Source organism: Festucalex cinctus, chromosome 13 (genome assembly GCF_051991245.1).
Source record: "Festucalex cinctus isolate MCC-2025b chromosome 13, RoL_Fcin_1.0, whole genome shotgun sequence".
NCBI classification, from domain to species: domain Eukaryota; kingdom Metazoa; phylum Chordata; class Actinopteri; order Syngnathiformes; family Syngnathidae; genus Festucalex; species Festucalex cinctus.
This window is the reverse complement of record NC_135423.1, coordinates 570,549-592,732: the sequence shown is the minus strand read 5'-3', so window position 1 is coordinate 592,732 and position 22,184 is coordinate 570,549. Positions and strand designations below refer to the sequence as shown.

The 22,184-nt window shown below is 43.8% G+C and overlaps 2 protein-coding genes across 3 annotated transcripts in view; one reads left to right on the top strand and one right to left on the bottom strand.

Annotated features, from left to right (window-relative positions):
• The window catches only part of LOC144032798 (cyclin-dependent kinase-like 1), a 39,286-nt gene that overhangs the window by 8,883 nt on the left and 8,219 nt on the right, over nt 1-22,184 (bottom strand). The gene's annotated exons all lie outside the window — the stretch shown is intronic.
• Nucleotides 986-14,371, top strand: tgfb1a (transforming growth factor, beta 1a). The gene is made up of 6 exons (XM_077540226.1): nt 986-2,371; nt 9,810-10,094; nt 11,528-11,762; nt 11,852-12,002; nt 12,806-12,916; nt 12,991-14,371. The coding sequence occupies exons 1-6, from the start codon at nt 2,041-2,043 to the stop codon at nt 13,036-13,038; spliced, it is 1,161 nt and encodes a 386-aa protein (XP_077396352.1). The 5' UTR covers nt 986-2,040; the 3' UTR covers nt 13,039-14,371.

Here is a 22,184-nt window from a genome sequence, read left to right as displayed (position 1 = left end):
GGTTGTTTTCTGTTATGTTTGGGATTGTCTTTAACCGTGATTGCGGCTACCTGATAAAATACATTTCTTTGGGATGACTACATATCTAAATTACTTACCTACCTACCCTAATTTAAATAAACATACGAATTTACCTAACTTAATTCAACATCACTAAACGACCTACAACCTAACTAATTTACCAAGCTACCTTCCAAAATTTTCCAAACCTATCTACCTACCGATCCTAACCTAAACTACCTAACTTACCTACCAAGCTAACTCACAAACCTACCAAGCATAACATAGTTACTTAACCTAAATAAACAAACTTAACCTAACCAAATGCAACCTAACAAAAACCAACTTAAATACCTACCTACCTCCTAACCTAACCACATGACCTAACTTACATACTGAGCCTACCTAACCTTACCTAACAACCCACTTACCAAACTTACTTACCTAACCCTGTCACCCACCTGTCTTACTACCTACCTAACTTACCCACTCACCCACCTTGCTTAGTGCTTACTAGAGGTGGGTAATCCAGGTCCAGAAAGTAAAAACCCTGCCACAGTTTGGCTTTAGGTGCATCTAGTCAACCCGCAGGTAAACAAGTTACTTACCAATCGGTCAAGTAGAACCTCCTGTGACTAAAGCCAAACTGTGGCAGGGTTTTTACTTTCTGGACCTGGATTACCCACCTCTGGTGCTTACCGAACCTAACCTACCTTAACCTAGTACCAGTAGCAGCATCAACAAGCGAACACCACCAGGCCCAACTTTTGTTATCTCTCCAAAATGTTCCACTTTGATATCAGGACCTTTCGGCTTTCTGGCCTGGCAGACGTCGGACTTTCACAGGCACCGGGTAAATGTGGCGGTCAGTCATTGAGACGCCGGCGCTGTACGCAGCTTGTTGACGTGTCCGTCATGAGGCCGACCCACAGACAAACCAAGCCTGGGGGCTAACTTACAGCCAATGCCAATGCCAAGCATTCAGTCAGCAGGCAGCAGAGGCGAGCAGATGTTTGACACTGCAACCGTCTCGTTTCCTGGGCGGAGAGTTCTGCGCTCCATTAGACGACTAACAGGAACCAGAAATGGCTCGAGAGTGAGAGGAGCCAGAGGGTGGGGTGAAAAGTTAGCTGAGCTCACAAGATCCCACAAATCACTTTGTCACCAGCAAGCTGTGACAAGCAGAGGCAGAAGAAAAAAAAAAAAGAGGCGTGTAAGCGGGAGCTTTGTCACAGGGAGGCGGAGATGCAACAAAACTGAGGTGGAAGTCAAACACATGGATAGACGGAGGACACGCACGGATGCCCCCCACAGTCCTGCACTGCTGCTGAGTCTGGAGGAGACGGCCACAAAGTTCAGGATCGAGCATTTTTAGCTCCTCCGACAAGAGGATGTACGTGAAGCTGCGGCAGGTCACATGCTGTTGCTGCTCACAAAAGGGACGAGATCATTTTCAGGATGGCCTCGACGCCAGCTTGTGAGTGACTTTTACATCAAACAATTCTGACAAGACTCATCCGATTGTCCGTTTCTGGGCTCCGTAGTTCAGTCTTACTGGACCTGACTGTGTCGAATAGTCCCGGGCGGTGTGTTAAGGAGCAGAGGAAGTGGACTTTTTGCTTGGCTGAGTGTAAAAAAAAAAAAAAAAAAAAAGCATGTGAAGAGAAACTGCCTGGTGAGCCGAACAACGCTGAATCGACACATGGAGGGAGGGCGGTCGTCTGCAAGGAGAAGGTCCCGATAGGGTGTCCGGAGGTTATCTAAATATCGGAGTCTGCTCGTGCGCGAGGCTTTTGACAGCTCACACGTCATTGTATTACCTGCCTTGCTGAGTCAGGGGCTTCCAGTAGCCCGCCCTTCAGAAGAGCCAAATGTTAGGAGCTATTCACAGTCCTGAACCTCAGAGACTCTCCACACTGCTGTAATTGTTCTCCCCGAGGGTAAACACCTCGCGTCAGTCGCACCTTTCCGTTCGCCTCGTCCAAGGGGAGAAAGCGCGGCGGCAGGACCCGGACCAGGCACATCTCCCAGCGGCGCGCCATGAAGCTGGCCCTCCTGATCGCGGTGGCCGTCCACATGGTGGCCCGGGGGAGCGGCATGTCCACGTGCAAGACCCTGGACTTGGAGATGGTGAAGAAGAAGCGCATCGAGGCCATCAGGAGTCAGATTCTCAGCAAGCTGCGTCTGCCCAAGGAGCCCGAGGAGGACCAGGAGGGAGACGAGGAGGAGATCCCACCGACGCTGATGTCGCTCTACAACAGCACCAAGGAGATGTTGAGAGAGCAGCAGGCCCAGGTCACGGCCGACGTCTCCACGGAGCAAGAGGAGGAGGAGTACTTTGCCAAAGTGCTGCACAAGTTTAACATGACCAGTGAGTACGACGCTGTTCTTGGACGATTCAAATGTCTAAATATCAGAGGTGAGTGACTCGGTTTGGTGACTTCAATCGAGGTCGTCTCCAAATCTGCGAGGTTGTTGATTTGATCCTCCGCCCTGGTGAGCGTGTGGAAGTGTCCTTGAGCAAGACACTGAACCCTGATTGGCTCCCAGTGGACGTGGCAGCGCCCTTCGTGGCAGCAGCCGACCACTGGTGGGTCAATGTGCAGCGATGTAAAGTTCTTCGGCCACGACAGCAGTCCATTCCACACTTCTGTTTTCCAAAGTTTATGAACGACTCGAGTCACCCAACTTTACTTTGTATTTAAGAGATTAGTGACTGATAAATAGATTGTCTTGCCGGTCCTGTAGGTGGCGATAATGATCATTGCAAAATAGTTGACAACTGAGGAAGAAGCCTTTGCTGCCGTCTTCCATGGAGTTCAATTGAAAGATTCGTATCAGTTAACAAGATGCTTTTTTTTCAGTCCACTGTCATGCCTCGGCAAGGAAAATTTTATTTGTATCTTATCAATGTTGAAAAGTGTCAAAGCTCGCCAGCCAGCCGCATGTCGTCATGGCGCATCTGGTTGAATATCCACATTTCAATGTCCGATGGCTGCGATTCAAACGTACGTTGGCTCGTAAAGGATCTTGTGATCTCCGCCCAACAATCTCCAGGCAACGTGATGGCTTCCCAGATCGCATGTTAGCACCACCAAGCATCTGGACTCGCAATCTTTGACCATAAACACATCTTGGTTTGTTTGCGTGCGTCACCGCGCATCCGCGTTCGCCTCCCTTCTTCGCCACTTCAAAAGAAAGCCTCCATCCAGAAGGAGAACAAAGGAGCTTTTAAAATGTTTTTTTTTTTTTTTTCCCTGCTAGGATTCGGATGGAAAAGGGCAGACTAGGAAATGAAGACATGACGTGCTCGCTTTCACCCGGCTTCATTCCCTCTTTCATTTTCTCCTGAGGGATTGGGGGTTTCCTGTAACTCGAGCGTCAGGTTCTCCCGTGCATATCCTGTCACTTGTTCTCCATCATGGATTTTTATGGACACTTTCCATCTAACCCCCCTTCAGAGGTGGCAAAGGTATTCACACGCTGTACTCACGTAGAAGTACAGATACTCGTATATTGGAAGGCAGATTACAGACTGAAATTCACTTCAGACCCAAATTCAGAGATTTGTTTTGAAATTCCTTATACAGTCAAACCTCGGTTTTCGAACGCTTCTGTTTTCAACCCAAAAATTCGAGACTTTTATGTCTCAGAACTCGTCCAAAAAGATCGTCTCTCGACCAAACTGAAAAAAGCCGAGCGCACCTGAATGCGACTCGCTCGGGAGCCCAGCTAACTCGAATGCTTCCTCCGTAGCACATTCGTGTTCCAAGTTGGTTCGGAGCTGACCTGTTCATTGTTATTCACGCAAATCTTTTTTTTTGAGTTTTGCATCGTGTATTAGCCCCTAATCATGAGTCCAAAGAAAGCAAGTGCAAGTGGTAAAGAAAAGAGGAAAGTAGTGCGCAGAACTATTGAATTTAAAAAAGAAATGTTTGCATTTTGTTTTTTTTCATCATTTTAGATAGGATATCTAAATAAAACACTTCTATTTATGGTAAACAGTATACAGTGCAGTTTATGGTGTAAAATAAACTTTTTAGACTTGGAACGGATTAAAATTACTTCCATTAATTAGAATGGGAAAAATTGTTTCCGATTTCGAACAAATTGCTTTTAGAACAGCCTTCTGGAACGGATTATGTTGGAAAACCGAGGTTTGACTCAATATGTTTGAAGATCATTATGGAATAAAGTAAGACAAGAAAGACCATTACAACAGTTTAGAGAACCAGGTCGACTGTTTCGAGAACATTTAGGAATGGCTGAGATCTTGAACAAACCCGAACGTGAAATTAGCATACGTTAGCATGGCAAATGCGTCCTCAGTGGGATACGGGCTTATGGAAAGAAGCAGGCCTATTTTGAAGAAGTAAGGTCTCGAAAGTGCAGATATCCCTTTTCAAATGTAGGCACTAAAAGTAGAAATCCTTCAAGTAAATACAGATAACGTGAACGTTTGACTTAGGCCCAGTGAGAGTCGTCATACTTGGTGAGTTCCCACCCCTGCACCCTCCACCCAAGTCGTGCACACAAAGTTTGTCCCTCAACCTCCGGGTTATTCCTCCTCGCCAAACTTCCTGAGCCGGCTATCAGCGCGCTTGCACGTTGGCGAGCGTGACGGGCCAGCTCGGCAGGAAGGAAGGCCTGCTGATGGTGGCCGAGATCTCCGGGGCGACTGGGGTCCGGTGCCCGTGGGGAGCGCACGCACGCACGTTTCCTACTTGTGCGGAATGCCAGAGAACAGTCCGGGCCTCGGCACCGCTTCCTCTTCAAACAAACCCTCTTCGCGTTCGCGTTCGCGCTCGCCGGCTCGCCGGCTCGTGCTGGGCCCCGGCCAGCCGCCTGAGTGTACGTGTGGAGGAATATTTTGCAATTGTAAGAAAGAGACGACACCAGCTAACCTCTCTCTGTTCTTTTCATTAACTCGCCTGTTTTTCAAATTGTCCCGTGTGTGTCTTTTTTCTTTTCTTTTCTTTTACTGGATGACTAACACTTTCCACACGCACCAATCTGCAGGGATGTGAATTTCAGGACGTAATCATTTTATTTTGTGTTTGGGCAGAGGCGGGGGACTCAAGTCAAGTCGGATTTAAGCAGTCAATTTTAGGATTTGGGATTTGCCGAGCGAAAACTTGGAAAACACCCGACCTGATTTTGTCCTGCTATTTATTAGGGGTGTGCCATCTAAGGCACCCCACGATTCCATTTGATTACGATTAGGGGTGCTACGATTTGATTATTGAACGATTATCATCACGATTGTCACCATTTTCACAATTTTAAATGCATCTTTTCCCCCCCGATTTTTCTCACTTTGTGGCTTCTTCATACTTTTAAAGGGATACTTGACTTATTTAGCCATTTTTGGCAGTCAAACATGAATATTTGACCTTTACCTATAACTTTGATAGTTTCATTATATTTCATGTAAAATTAGTACCTTTAAAAAGACATTTTGCTTGACACTTGCTGTTGAGTGAAAATGACATCACAAGGGCTCAGGTAACCAATCACAGCTCACCTGTTTTCTAGGTTTGGTCATGTGACATTCACAAGCTGAGCTGTGATTGGTTACCTGAGCCCTTGTGATGTCATTTTCACTCAACAGCAAGTTGCAAACTGTGTTTTTAAAGGTACTAATTGTACGTGAAAAATAATGAAAATATCAAAGTTATAGGTAAAGGTCAAATATGAAGTTAATGTAATGCAGCCAAATTATCTTTTTGTGTGAACCAGGCCTGAGTTGAACTGCAATCATGACTTGCCACGTGTTTGCATTTACCACCTAAGTCTCCATTTTTGTGGTCTGCGCAAGTCTGGCACCAAGCGGCGTAAATCTGCACATAGGCGGGTTAGACCGTGTGTTGGTAATTTGTGTTACCACGCCATTATTGGGCATGAACGCAAGTAAAAAGTCAACAAAGTCAAAAGCTCAGTTTTTGTTTCAACAACACCGTGTCAGGGAGTGAATGGGAAGAAGGGGAGGAGGGCGGAGCGGCCTGCTGGAATCTATTTCCTCCCACTAATAATTCTAGAGCTGCCTCCCTGCCTGCCACAACAGCTGTCCCCGGCTTACCTGCGGATCAGTGCTCAAATCCTCCCACACCCAAGCACCTGTGTGCATGTGTGTGCATGTGCTTGTCAGTTTTTGTTTTGGGGAGTAAGTAGGACAAGTGGCGTCTTCTCATTCCTGCAGACCTGTGACGTGGTCGGATTGTCTTGGCAAAGTAGAAGTGTTCACTAATATACGATATTTGAGAGAAATGTCGGTCTTTTGCGTGCATAGGAAAAGTCTTGCGCCTTTTAAGTGTTGTGTTTATGTTTTTGTTGGAGTGATAATTGAATGTTCTTTTCACTGATCGTAACCCAACAACAAAACCTTACAAAAGTCAAATGAACAAAAACCTCCCGCTCGAGTCAAGTCATTACTTGGCTTGAGCAAGTCATAAGTCAAGTCATCAAATCGTGCTCAGTCACAAGATTTAAATTCACACATTCGTCTTTATTGTAGTTTATTTTCCTCTCATTTCAACGTTACCGACTTGAAGCTTAGCTAATGTTTGACGAACTGCAGTTAGCTAAACTGTAGCTTACATTTTTTTGCGGATTTTATCATGTCAGTGGAAGTGAAATGCTGTCGTTTTCTTATCTTTGAGTCCAAGTCTCTCATATGGTTTAGCCAAGCAATTCGTAAAACAGTCGAGTCAAATCTGACTCAAGCCAAGTCATGTGACTCAAGTCGCCTAACTCTAGTTGCGTTCAGTGTGTTGGTGGTGGAGAAGTTCAAGCAAAGGTCTGGTTTGTTCATTAAAAAGTAGAAGTGAGGACTGGCACTGCAGCTAATATGCCTCAGAGAGGAAGTGACATCACTTCCTGTTTCACTTCACTTGTCTAACCCTTGGCACATTTATCTCACTTTTCACTGTAGCTGTGCTCCTCCGACATGGGCGGCACCCACCAAAATGTCATCTGGCTTCCCCTCACAAACCGACAGCTTCCTTTCGGGCCTTTCGGACTCGCTTGTTCATGTCAAAACGCCAGCACAAATTCTGGTAAAAGTGTTACACAAGAAGCGGACCAGCAATCCTGGTTCAGCTCAGATCCAAGTCCGGGAAGTATGCGTGAAATGAGGAGCCAAGAGAATCATCGCTTTGGCATTCCCAAGCAAAATAGAAGATTTGGGGCGCGGGCCAAGACCAAGCAGCATCGACAAACATTCCATCGCAAAAACCTTTGCCCCCCCCTCCTTTATTTTACTACTAATCCCAACATACATTCTTCTTCAACCACATTGTGACTTTCCTGCTCACCTTCACGCATTTCTGCGCACTTTCATCCTTTCAAACGTTTCGATTTATGGCAGAGATGTCCAAACTTTTCTTCACTGAGGGCAACATGCAGAAAAATGGGCAAAAAAAGGGGGGGTCTCATGTCACCTTGTTTTTCAGAAACAGGCTAGAAAAACAATTCAATATGCTGTAACGCATACAAAGCAGTAAAACATGTCAATATTTCCAAAAATATTTATCGTTCACAAAGCAACATTTTATTGTCGTTAAATTTAAAGCATTTTACATGTTGGTATCTTGCAACCTTCAAATTTTGTTTCAGTTTTATTCTGATTTTTTTTTTTAAGACCATGACCTGGATGACTGACAATCTACCATAGACATAAAGAAAAATAAATAAATAAATAGATAGCAAGCACATTGGTCTTTTACAGTGAATGTAAGTTAACAATGACATTCGGAATTGTGCTGAACGTAAGGCTAAAGAAACGTATTTATACATTTACGTAAATAAAAAAGTGTGAAATAACATGAAACTTTTACTAACTATATTTTTTGTTTACAAAAACTAGTATTCTATATCATCTTCAAACATTTTCCTTTTTGATGTGGGCCATGTGCAGTGTTATTATTAGTATATGTGGCAGGTTAATAAAAAAAAAAAAATCAAAACAAAATGAGCCACGGACTGGATTTTGGCTGCCTCTGATTTATGGTATGGTTCTGTATTATGTCAACCTCTGAAGGGAAGGTGAGGCCGTGATTGTGTTCCCAACTTCAACCCCCCAAAAAAACTAGAAGTAAGAAAACAAAAGCCTCTTTCTTTACGCTCAACGTTGCCGCAGGTGGAATCGATTCCTATTTGGCTGCCATCGCACTTATTTCATTTTGCTAATGTGTGTGCGCAGCTGGGAAAGACATCGGCGATGGAAAACAGTTATGTTATGTCATGCGTACATTTGAGCCCTCCGGTGTTAACCAATCAGTGAATATCATAAGGTAAACACGTGAATCTTAACTATGGGGTGCACAGCCAAAACGTACTGACAGATGTTCGACTGTGATACTTGAGCCTGCCTGCAATTACCAAAATGAAAAAAAACAACAAAAAAACTGTGATGTGATATGAATGAGATATCTGCCATTGTGTAACAGTGTCATACATGGAAGGTAAAGAGACCATTAAATATGATGTGAAAATGAGACATTATGACCCTAAAATGGTGCAAATAACCTATACATAGATGGTTAAATATTAAACTATGATGTAAAATATGGTCCACTCTTCTAGCCATCCATTTTCGGGCCGGTTGCACCTCGGCTCCCTTCCCCCATCGATGAATAGTCATCGCTGGATGTCGGCTGCCCGCCACCCGTACCCTGAACCCTGTCGACGGATAGGATTCAGCATAGAGCTGGGTGATACGGCCTAAGAATGATATCACGATATTTCAAAGAAATTTGCGGTGACGATATGTTTGACGATGTTGGTAATAATTACCGAACAATAGATTTGCGATTGACACTTCGGAATAATAGCACTTTTGCTGCAGCAACGATATTTCAGACATCTTTTTCCCCCACAATTTTAATGTAAACAAAGCGCAAATATCCCAACTGTAATGGGGTGTGGTTGATCCTTGTGTTGTGGGCGGAGATCGCCAATGATAACAGTAGCATCCAGTTTGTGGCGTCATGCTTTGTACATCGCAGGCAAGCGTATTGTGGCAACTCGAGTGTTATTTTGCCGTGAAAAACACAAATATTTACGCTACTGTGCGACAACAATGCAGACGTCGTCGAGAGCATGTTAGCTTAGTGGCCGGTTAGCGTCAACTAGATGGCGAATTACCGGTCACGGTAAAATAACACAGCGGATTGTTTGTCTTGGCCAAACAATACACGACCACTTCAGTATTAACCAACCACCGTTTGTTTTTTGTTTGTTTTTTTCCCATAAGGAGTGCATCTAATCAAGAGTGCTCCAGTAATTAATGAACTTTTGTTCAACACCCAACGACACGAGCTGCTTCTATGTCGTCCTCGCGTGTCTTTAGCCTCCGCATACTCTTAACTTTACGGCAACAGTTTTCCTGCACAATTTGCAAACGACTGTTTTGTTGTTGTTGTTTTTTAATATTATATCTGACCTCTTGTAGCAAAACAGCCTCCACATGACGAACGTCACTCCCACTTTGCCGAAGACGCGACAGAACTGGCTGCAGCTCTCTTCACACGCTCCTACATGGTTTTTATGCAGTAGCAAACGACGCGCGCATGTCCAATTTGACACCAAGACGTTACGCATTACGTCGTCACGTCAATACACCGGTTGAAACAGCCCTAATTCAGCGCATGTGCTTTGTGAACTTAAAGGGAAGAGTCAGTCCAGTCCAAAGTAAATGATAAAATAACTGAATATGATACCAAACGTTTCTTTACTCGTCACATCCATGCAGTGTTGAGAGATGAAATCCCGGCCCCGTCCAAACTAACCCTTTCTTCTGAATCCCGCAGGAAAAAACCACTCCGAGACCACCAAGAACTCCAGAAGCGTCACGTTACCCTTCAACGTCTCTGAGATTCGGGTCAGTGTGGGCGATTTTCACCTGCTGACCAGCGCCGAGCTGCGGATGCTCATCAAGCAGCCCACCATACCCACCGAGGAGCGAGTCGAGCTGTACCGCGGCGTGGGCCCGACGGCTCGGTACCTGGCGTCCCGCTTCATCACCAACCAGTGGAAGGACAAGTGGCTCTCGTTTGATGTAACCGAGACCGTACAGAACTGGCTCCAAGGCAAAGGTGGGTTTGAGACATCACACCATCGTGTCAAAACCGGAGGACGGTGACTCCATTTGCTCATTTTAGGGCTTGGGACGTGCTTGGCGAAAACTTAGGAAAGACTCGACTCAACTTTGACTTGATATTCATGCACACAACTTGACAAGTCTTTCCTGTTTACAGGTGAAAATCCGCACTTTCAACATAGTGTGTCGTTTGGTTTGCTTTTGAAAGAAAATGCCAAAAACGCAGAACACAGCTTCAAACTCCGGCACTCCAAGGATTCATTGAACTAAAATAAAATGGACAAATTTAGAACACAGATTCTGTTGTCAAAACTTTCAAGGGTGGCTACATATTTTTCTTTTTGTCATGTTCTAATCAGTCAGAATAGATTTTATTATCACGCTGATGTGGTGACTGACAAAGATTTTATGATATGACTTATGACTTGCTTAACCCAAGAAATTATTGTATTTGACTTGCTTGAAATTTAGTTCGGACTCGACTTGACTTTCTTACGGAGCCTCTAAGTTGAAAAAAATATTTTGCATTCCCTTGTAAGAAAAACAAAAACAAAAAAAACTTTGCCTTCCCTCACAGTGATTGCGAGATAACTCAAAAGTTGTTTTTCTTTTTTTTGCGAGGGGATGCAATTTATTTATTTTTATTTTTTAAATGAGTTGATGTACTTGCGGGACCACCGCCATCAGCCCGGGTTACAATCATGTGTCGTAAACCAACATATAGAAAAATGTCCCCCCTCCCTTTCTCTCTCTCTCTTCTCTGCGTGATCAGCCTGAGGGGGGCGGGCTCTCATGCCACCATGCACTGCTGTCGTGATTGAGGAAGCGGCAAATTTACACCAGCCTTCCATAAACGTTATCGGCGCCACTCAAACTCCGTGTGGCTATTAACGCTGGCGTTAGTGAATTACACGCTGTATATCAATGAGTCCCATTCGCATTGGCGTGGGCATAATATGCACCAAATGTATGCAAATTACCTAATTTACATACGCGCAAATACCACCAGCGCACCCGGGCACAATCTGGTTGGCAGCGCCCTTAGTGACGGATTTCCCCATTTGCGCGTGTAGTGAATTAGGCGCTGCCGGATTGCTCCATTTTTACCGGTTAGCGCCCTGCAAAGGCTACACAAACCTTTAGTGAATCGACCCCTTTGTGTTATCTCACAAACGTTTTTGTAAGGGATCGCAATCTTTGCAAAGGAACGTAGTTTTGGAATACAATTTTTTTTTTTTTGCGAGAAGGCAAAGGTTTTTGCAAGGGAACGCGCATTATTTTTTCCCCTACCATATCACCCTCGGCACTCCATACTTTCTTGATGTTTGTCACAGTAACTTCAAACTAGTTGAAAGTCAAGACTCGAGACATACTTGTAACTCACAACCCTGACCAAAATGTCTCCATTTGGAATGTGTGTCCTTGCAGAGGACGAGCAGGGATTCGAACTTCGTCTCTTCTGCGAATGCAACCAGAGGAGCGCCGACGCCACTTTCAGCTTTTCCATCTCCGGGATCGACAGCGACCGCAGCGACATCGCGATGTTAAAGCAGATGACCCAGCAGCCGCCCTTCATCCTGACCAGCTCCATCCCACAAAGTGCCAGTGGCCAGCTTCGATCGCGGAAAAGACGCTCCACAGACACGCGAGACACCTGCACGGCGTAAGTCAATCTCGTTGCTTCGCGACGCGCGGTGACAAGAGTCCAAATCCATAATCGGAAAGTACATCTTCCGTATGTTTTCAATGCAGCCAGACAGAGACTTGCTGCGTCAGGAGCCTCTACATCGACTTCAGGAAAGACTTGGGCTGGAAGTGGATCCACCGGCCAACCGGTTACCATGCCAACTACTGCATGGGTTCCTGCACCTACATCTGGAATGCTGAGAACAAATACTCTCAGGTAGGGAGCAATGGCAGAAGCCGTTCACTACTTATCACCGTGGTGTGCGAATGGATTCAACCTTCCTTTGCCTGCTGTGTGAATCAAAACTTGCTTATCTTAACTGAATGAAAATGTCAGATGAATGCAGCAGTGCTCCACTTGGATTTGTTCAGCACTGAAGACTCTGCCAAAGTTGATGAGCAATCAGAAATCACTGCCCCAGATTGGGGTACTGTTAGTGGGTTATATATCAAATTTACAGTATTTTGACCGCAGGAAGGTTTTACTACTGAACTTTTGGAAGACTATTGTTTGTTTGTACCATGGGAACTACTGTCTACATTTAGTTACAGGGTCATTTATCAGGGTCAAAAGAAGACCCTTGGAAAGGAGCTTCTACCTTCCAGAGATACAGCAACCCTTTTGGATTGGCTGTGAAATAATAATCGATTGATCCTTTCAAGTGCACATACTGCATGAGTCAGGAACTAAGAGTTCCTGAAACTGTAGATGGAAATTCACAAAAAGTCAATCAAGGCAACTGGACTGGACACGATTCTTGAAGAAGACTCGCCTTTTATTCGAAAGGCTTCCTAAATTCTAAATTCTGGATGACCGTTCTGGTCCAGGTTCTATTCCAGTCAATGCAGACACACAGGTGATATTTTTTCAAACGTTCAAATTTGACAGGATTATAAAGAAGACTCTTTCTTCTCTGGGGCGTGTCAAATTGACAAGAAATGTAATTTAACTTTTCAAAGACTTGAATCGTGTTAGGACTCTTTAAACCGAGTTGTGTATGAACCGTGCTTTGCCTTCAGATCCTGGCCCTGTACAAGCATCACAACCCGGGAGCGTCGGCCCAGCCGTGCTGCGTCCCACAGGCGCTGGAGCCCCTCCCGATTCTCTACTACGTCGGCAGGCAACACAAGGTCAGTCGGAAATTGGCTTTTAAACGTGAGCGAGCATCCACGTGATGCACTTAATGGCTTTATCTGGATTTTAGGTGGAGCAGCTTTCCAACATGATTGTCAAGTCCTGCAAGTGTAGCTAAAAGATGACAAGACTTTGGAAATAACATGGAAGAATCCCTCTTTGGGAACACTGATGCAGATGATGAAAGGAGATCCAAGCAGGAACTCTAGGAAGTCGCCCATCGCCATGTTGGAATCTAACCATGATTCAACCTTCCATTGATGTCATTAATAATAGTGTACTGTAGATACTTTTTTTTCCATCGTATTAGTGACTTTTGGATTAAGGATTAATTTATTTTGGGATGAACAGACGCATACGAGTGTCACATCAGAACCCAAGTGGTGTCGATTGGACGATGGATATCAGCCACCGAGGTCACGTAGCTGAAGGCATGGAAAACAGCTGCTGTTGTTACTGGGGTTTTCCCAGGGGACATTGCAGCAGGTGTGTTTACAAAGGACGGCAGGCGAGCGCACGAGGGATGCTTCGCTCCACGGAAACTCCCTCCGACTGAGAGTTTTACTTTGCTTTTTCAAACCGTCTAAGTGTTTCAAGTCTTTTGATGTCATTGTTATTTGGTTTGTTTTCATGAATGAATGTCAGCTTATCCAAATGAAGCTTTTTTTTCATGCTGTCAAAAATAGACTCATTTGCCACCGTAGTCGTAGTTTCAAATTCTGGTTTGTCTTTTGTCTGAACAGTTTTTTTGTTTTTTGTTTTTTGCATTATAGTAAACGCCCGCTTCGCCGCAGGGCTTTGAACCTATCACTCACCAATTCTGATTTATCCCGGAGTCAATGACATGCCGTCCCCATCCAAAAAAAAAAAAAAAGTTCATAATTGTGCATAACAACAGCAAATACAACACATCACTACAGCCGATGATCCTTAAAAACTCAATTTCATTAAAAATAAACAGTTTAAAGAGGATTAGATCTTTGAACAATTGACTGAAAATGCGCTTGTTTGGCGGTTTGTCAAACAATAATGAGACCTCTCGTTTGCTAGCTTGCAGAGCAAAAACATACACATGCGGTGAAGACTCTGTCATTACTTTTTTCTGCTAACAACCCAGGCGAAACGTCGCTCCTCCCTGGCATAAAAAGGTCAGAGAACAGTCGTGATAAATCACATCAACATATTGCTCTTGACGCTAATTACTATTTTACTATTAGCCAGGGCTTTAGCGCCATCCAGTGGGATTTTAGGGCGTTACAGAAAGAGCACAAAAACACAAATACGTGAATTTCACCAAGCTGGGAATCGGTTCCATAATAAAGACAACTAGAGTAGGAGAATTGGTTGACTGTGTGTGTTTTAGGAATGAAGCAATAACATGTTTCATATTTCACTTCAAGTTTGGATTTTGTAAATACATAAAAATGAAATAAACACTGATGTTACATGTGTACTTGTGTATGTGTTGAGATCGAGATGCCTTTCTACTGTGGACAACATCTGGACTGATTTAGAGGGCAGATTAGGTTAACATTGCAACACTTGAGAGGCTCAACTCTGATTGGACAAAAATATAACATACACATACTGGAATCAGTCCAGCCAACACTACAAGATGAAGAGAATAGATTGTCGGGAATAAATGTTTACAATTCCATGCTTGGTTAGGTTGTAAATATAGGTGAGTGCTCCTTGATAGTGTTTAAGTCAGCAGAGAAGCCGGCAGGCCTTGTTGGCCCTGACTGACCACGACTGCGCACTGCTAGAACTCGGCTAACGCTAACATTCCACAACAACAACAACGGCATTCTTGGCACCAAGGCTTTGGACGCATGCCACGGCAACATTTTGATCTGTGTACACCTCATACCTAATGGGGCCCCACCTCTCTGCCTCACAACGCCGGGGATTACTGGCAACACATGAGGCTGGATTGGGAATGACGAGCGCAGGTCCAGACCCGTTGGTACGGCCCAGACTTTCGGGGCCGTGACTACATGGAAAATGAAGCACGGCTGAAAACACTGAACCCGCTGACATGAAACCCCCCCACACCCTCACTTGTCCCCCTTGACTTACGTAAGTTCACGTGGCTAACAAGGTGACGACGATCTGTGCCGTCTTGTTCTAAAAGTGTTACCCCAAATTCCTCAGGAGCGCCAACTCTTTCGAGGGTAATAAAACCAATTCCAACTAAACAAGACGAGATGTGTTGCCAGTTTTTAAATGTTACCGCTCCCGAGGTACAGGATGTTCTGTGGTGCCTTGGAAAGGCAGATGTAATTGGAATGTTACAAGGAGAAATGGGCATCATTAACAAACCACAACAAGCAAAACAAGACGTTTTGGGGGAGGCGGAGGTATGGGGCAACAACATCTCAATTGTGCTGCAGCTCTCCCTGCGATGACTAAGCATACATGGCAATGTGAGTAGGCTCATAAATCTGTCACGGTGCAAAATGGAACGCTCCCAGAGGGGAGTCAAACTCAAGTGGGCTCATCCTCGAAGGCATCACTCGTTTCTCAGCAGCTGCTTCCTGCGGGGCCCCTGAAAAATTGCTGACACCACCCGAACATGTGGCGAACAGTGGGGGGGGGGTCACTTAAATCTTGAGTGTTTCCACATAATCATCGTCAAGCAGGTGTTGTGTCACTACTCATGACTGGACATGATGAATGAGTGAGCGTGGCTGCATCTCATCCACGGTGAAGGACGACTGCGGAACCTTGGGTCATAAGCCAGTGCACTGAATGACTGGTTTTAGAGTTTTCCACAATCAAAGTGCACCGTACAGGCACTACTATGAAATGCATAAAAAAATAAAAAATAAAATAAAATAAAAACATCATGAAAAGGGGAATCTGCCAACAGAAGAGGAAAAGTTGGCTTGGCAAGATTTCTTAGTACACGTCGACAGTTATCCTCAACAGCCCCCACCAATGTCTTATAATTCATGTATTTATACTACTAGCGCTTATAGATTATATTAGAAAAGTTCTTATTGTAACATAAATGTACTATTATCAGTAATAAATCCTCAATATCAAGTTAAATTCCTTGTTTATAGTTTAGAGTACTCAAAGCAAGTGAAAATGCTGCACAAAAACTAACAAGTAAGAAAAAAAACAAAGAAAAAGGATATTTTGCTAATTCAAAATGTTTAATCTTGATTAGAGTTTAAATTCCGTAGTGTAAAAGTACTTTAAAACTAAAAAAGAAAAAAAAAGTATGACCTATACGAAGTAAGCAAAATTGAATCAAGACCCCAAACAGACTCGGATTTAGTTTTTGCAATGTTCAGTCTCTTCATTTCTCAACTCAACTTTATTTAGCAAGCACTTTAAAGCAAGCATTGCTGTATACAAAATGCAACAGAAATCGCTCATGCAGAAACCATGTACTGCACTTTCCGTTCTCTCATCAGCTGTAACTCAAATGGAACGTGGCCCAGCACATTTTTACCTGTTGAGCGCGCAAAGCTAATAATCACGCAACATGTGCGGCGATTTGACGTAGCGCAGGCCTCACAGGATGCTATTCTTGGCCTTCTGACTCACAGCCAGGTCGATGACATTTGCATTCGTACAGCAACAGGTCATTCATTACGTGGTGCGGAGTAACTCCTGCTTGCGTGCGACCTAAAAAACACACTTTGATGTCCTCCTGCATACAGATGCTTGTCTGTGGCTATCGATGCTACAGGTGGCCAGTATGTGTGTTAAAAAAACAAAAAAAACAACAACAAAACAGCGGCATCAAAAATGTTGGCCCGAATGCTTTGAGCTTGTTTCAGTTTCCTTTGACATTGGATCTTCATGACATATAACTTGTAAGAACAACACAATAAAAGATCATCATCAGTTGACCAACTTATGTACAATTGGACCAAACAATAATTACGCATTAATATAACTACAGTACATTGAACCCCAGTCAATCGGCGGTTCATTATTCACAAATTCAAGAGGCGTGGCAAAGTAAGTGACGTCTCGAGCTGAAGTCGGATTGGCTGGATTGGCCACGCGAGCATCTGTGCATCCATTTTCTTAACGGCTTACTCCTCACAAGGGTCGCTGGAGCCTATCCCAGCTGGCTTCGGGCAGTAGGCGGGGTACACCCTGAACTGGTTGCCAGCCAATCGCAGGGCACATGGAGACGAACAACCATCCACACTCACAAGCACACCTCGGGACAATTCGGAGCGCCCAATTAACCTGCCATGCATGTCTTTGGAACGTGGGAGGAGACCGGAACCCGGAGAAGCCCCGATCTTGCGTCCTCAGTACTGGGAGGCGGACGCGCTAACCACTCATCCACCGTGCCGCCCCATGCAAATACAGCGACCTATCTGAGAGATTGTTGAGTTTGATAGATTGAATCACTCCATCCTATGTAAACCATGTCTGAGATGGAAAACAGGCATCGGTCACCAATGGAAGTGTAGCAAAGACTTCTCACTCAACTTTTTGAAGGGAAAGAGATCCAGTCTCTGGCTAATTTGTCCATCTTTGGGGAGATGGCATTGGGAAACATTACCAATTGGTCAGAATAAGACAGAGAACTGCCATACATCTCTTGCAATGGATTACATGAGATTGTCCATGTATATTGCGGCAGGTACATGTATTTTTGTTTCACTTTTGTTTATTGACGTATCTGTCCTTGATGTGGCTGACTAACAAGAGAAGTAAGGGCTGTCCCTCATCCACCTGTCTTGTTGAAACAAACCTCCCCTCTTCACTCTGCTCACACCTGCAGTTTACCTCGAGATGCTTATCAGCCTCATCGCATTTCCATTCTTTTGGTCTTCTCTCAAACGTCTGTGGCCAAAAGCTTGGCATCTCTTTGAAGACACGCACCCAAGATCATTGTGAGAGCAAAACACGGCGGCCGATGGGGGCAGAGAACACCAATGAGGGCAAGATAGAACTCAAAGACCACACACGGATGTGCTTTCGAGACACATTGCATACGGGTTTAATGTTCCTGTCCAGAGATTTTGTTCGTCTTCATCATCATTGTCAGCGAACACCGGGGGTGTAAAACACAGAGGAGAACCTCTTCAAAGAGAAATGTACAAAGGGAAAGTACGCCTGAGTGCTTATAAAACAAACTGCTCTGACTCACTCAGGCCGAGAGAGAAATGTTTGCTAAAAAAGGGAAGGTAGCAATTACATCTGGATCCTCACATTGCCACTCCCCCCCCACCCCTCAGTTCCTTCCATCGTGTCAATGCGGCCCAATCCACTCTCAGAGGAACCAAAGTGGGATCTGACCGAAGGGATGAGGTTCACCGTGATTGATGATGATGTATGGACGCGAGTTTGAACTTGCTAGCATCCCTACTGGTAACCGCGGCAACAGGCAAAACAATACACAGGGAGACGCATCCGAAAGACCTTAGGACCACAGATCTGGAACAAATCCTCAAAAAGTGACAGGATCACTCAAGATATTTAGTTGGAGATCGTTTATCTTCCTTTTTCAATCTTTTACAAACACGTGTGAATAGAGAAAGATCTTAAAACAGTCAATACGCATCCCTTTAGCATACTTCCTTGACACCAATACTGCTTTCCTATTAAGCATTGCTGTGGTGCTATCTTGTAGCAGAAAAAGCACAAAAAAAACACTAACAGGTGACATTTTCTGACAGTAGGCCCCAGGGGAAAAAACATCAATCTATGAATTTGCGAAGCAAATAGGCGGAGGTTTATTTGTTCCCCAGCCACCCCGCACCCCCTCACCATCTCCTTCCCGCTGGCTCTGAATTCCCAAATCAACACATTCCTTCTTCCCATCCCTCTGTTTATGACACACTAGCCTTTGAAGCTGCTTCGTGTCTAAATCCACCCATCAAAAAAGAAATTGCAACATGCAGTCGAGATGCATCTGAGCAGACCTCGTTCATACGGCAGCAAGGTAGGCAACGATGTACTCGAGTTTGGCAGCGGTAATAGTCAGTGCAAAAAGAAAAGTGTGTATATAATGTGCATTTGCTGTTCAAATATTGCAGGTTTCAGTGGTATTGCAGTGTAAACATTTAAGCAAGCAGAATCATAAAAAAATATATAAGTAATGTGTTAAAGACCGTTGAAATAATCTGAGGGGTACACATGCTAGTTATATTTCATCAATCTGCATTATAAGGGGGTCTGAGAGCCCCATTCAGTCACCGCGCCAGAGAAAGTGTCTGAGAAGGCAGGGCGGAGGGGGACGTCTCCATGAGTCATCAGCGCCACAATCCCGGGACACGCTCCCCTCCGAGGAGCAGCATCGAGAGCCTCAGACGGGGTGAAAAAAACAAAAACAAAACAAACAAGTTGTCTAATTTGAGAGGGCGGGGGTGTCAGGGTGTTGTCGTGGGCGATGGAGGTCAAAGTATGCTGAGTCATCCCTCTACGCTCTACGCCCACTTCCTGTGATCGGGGCGCCGCGAGGGAAAATTAAGTGTTTAGTCTGTCCTTCCTCTTTGCATCATTCCATAAAGTCTCAATCACAACACAACCCAACACTCACTTCTTAGGTACCGTACAGAATAATGGTGAGAATAGCAGGACAACAAAGGTGTTGATCTGTGGAATCAATTGGAAATTGCTCTGCAAAATTGTGATTCAATGCTGGAGTTTAAAAAAATGTTTAAAAGTAAAATTCAAAAAAATTATCTATGTCAAGCCAGTATATGAAAAATGTACATGTGAGTATGTGTAAGTGATCTAGATAGGTATTATGGTATATGTTTAGTAAATTTATGTATATATGTTTTTGGTAAATGTGAATAGGTTAAGTGCACTTGTGTATATATATATATAACTTGGGTTATATATATCATTTATTATTTTATTATTATTATTATTTTTAATAATCAGTAAATGAAAATTGTATTAATAATGAAATAAGTTTAAATATATTTAGTAAAAGGGGTAGGACTAGATAAGTTTTTAACTTCTTCCTACTCCCTTTTGAACATGTAAGTTATGATTAATTGAATGATTATGTTATTGGGATTTTCTTCTATTTTGATTGTTGTTGTTTTTTGTTTTATCTCTGCTGTTCATTTGTTTATATGTTCAAAAAAATAATAAAAGGAAAGGAAAGGAAAGGACAACACACAATACTATACTGTCGCAACATTTTGCCAGGGATTCCATGTACAGTATGCATAAATATATATATACATTTTTTTTAAGCGATGAAGGGAAAGTTTCCGTCTAACCATTTGCTTGAGCACTTGCCCATAATTGGTTTGCAGGTAAATTGTAGCCTAGCCCAAATGACTTTTTGGGGGAGTGGCAAGTCACCTGCACAGGTCGACAGCCAATCACAGGACAAATATACAGTACACAGAGCACAAGCATTCACACCACTGCTCACATGCTGCCTTCCATCAGTGACTTATTTGTGTCAATGCTAAATTTAGCCTCAGACTGGATCCGATCTTAAACTTTTGAACTTTGGAGTTACACAATACTTAAAAATTAACCATGTTCTTGCTCTAACGTGCATTTTTTTTTTTTAATCACACTTGTATCACAGACTATTTGCAATATAGCATAGAAACATTTTGATACAATGGTGGACTGTATTACAAAACACAAAACTGATTTGAGTAATTACCAATGTTGTTAATTTAGGGCAGCTGTGTCCTAAACTTTGCATTGGGTGTCGGTCTAATAAATTTGTTAGGCACTGTACATTTAGCTCATTTTCATCCCCCCTCATCTATGAATGGCCTGGCTGGTCGATGAGTTTTAGAAGCCAAATGCGGCCCTCGAGACCAAAACCTCGCCCATCCCTGCATTAAATCAAACATCAACGCTATAATCTCTCTAACGATGCGGTCAAGTTAATTCAAGATGATGTTTGACACTTAGTACAAGTACAACGCCACCATTTGGCAGCCATCTTGGTAATGCCGCCGGGCAGCACTTTGGCATTGCTGTGTAAATAAATGGAGGGGAGGGGCCACAGTTTAGTTTACACAGTCAGCAGTGGTATCTGATGAAAACTAGCCCACATCATTTCATGCAGCTTGTGGGAGAGCACCAAGCGTCTTCCTGGGGGACATGATAGGCTTCTCGAAAACTGTACACATTTGATATTGTCACACAAGGGGTTTTCTCCCCTCAAAAATCTTTTCTTTTTTCCTATGGCGTTTCACTGTACATATGGTAATTATGTTTATAATTATTAAAGTATTATTTACTAACCCAAACCATAAAACAGCTACAACACATGCACATTCTAAGATGACTTGCTGATAACCTCAACGGATGGATGGTGTCACTCTCAATGGCTACCATTAAAGATAGTTCAAATCCAGCGAACTGTACATCCTCATTCATTCACTTCCACATCACAAAATAGGCCGGGCCCACCCTTTAAAGGTACACACACAAATTTAGTGTCGAACATGAAAACGGCAACTCCAAGTGGACAAAAATAATAACTGCACCTCACATGCATATACTGTATATGCATGAAACTTACAAAGAATTACTGTCATGGCTCAAAGACATTTCAATTTACCAAATTTTAGGGGGAGAAATGCTAAATTTAACCAGCAAATGCCATGGGACTCTTTGACAATGTAAATGCATGCGCAGGATTGAAGAACGGATCTGGCCCTATGCGGCCCGCGGGCCATATTTTAATCACCACTTGTCTTGCGGTCTAAGCAGACAGTGAACTGAAGGCAGTTTATTGAACATCACATTGGTCCTTGGAAACCACACGCACAACAAACGACAAACAGCTCATCTTTTTCCCACTCGCCTCAGCAACCTCCTCGATGAGATGAACAAGAAGACAATCACGTTGCATCTGATGCACACGTGTCCTACTCATTTACCTGCTCTCTCATCTCCACGCTGGCCACCCAAGTGAACAGGATGTGATCTAACACTGCTCTGGGAGGAATCAAACTGACTGGAGATTAAGGGGGGGAAAAAAGAAGAAGTATCTTTTAGGAGAGTCTGGAAGGCACCCAAAGCTCTATTAGTAGTTAATACTAACTGACAGGAAAGTCCAACAGTAACAGCAACAGGAAGAGGAAACACCCCCCCCCCCCCACCACCACCACCACCACAACATCCTGAATGGTTTGTCAGTGTGAAACTGGATATTTTCAGAAGCTGCATTTGAGCCTCACAGCTGGTATACACATGGCATGCAACAAACATGGCTATTTTGAATTCTTCATCTCAAGTGTCAACTGGTGTGCAATACTGTAACACAAATATACTAAATATCCTAAAACCAAT

Coding starts and splice junctions, on each gene's coding strand:
- tgfb1a (XM_077540226.1), top strand. CDS start 2,041: ATGAAGCTGGCCCTCCTGATCGCGGTGGCCGTCCACATGGTGGCCCGG. Junction 10,095..11,527: donor GAACTGGCTCCAAGGCAAAG/GTGGGTTTGAGA, acceptor GTGTCCTTGCAG/AGGACGAGCAGGGATTCGAA. Junction 12,003..12,805: donor CTGAGAACAAATACTCTCAG/GTAGGGAGCAAT, acceptor CTTTGCCTTCAG/ATCCTGGCCCTGTACAAGCA.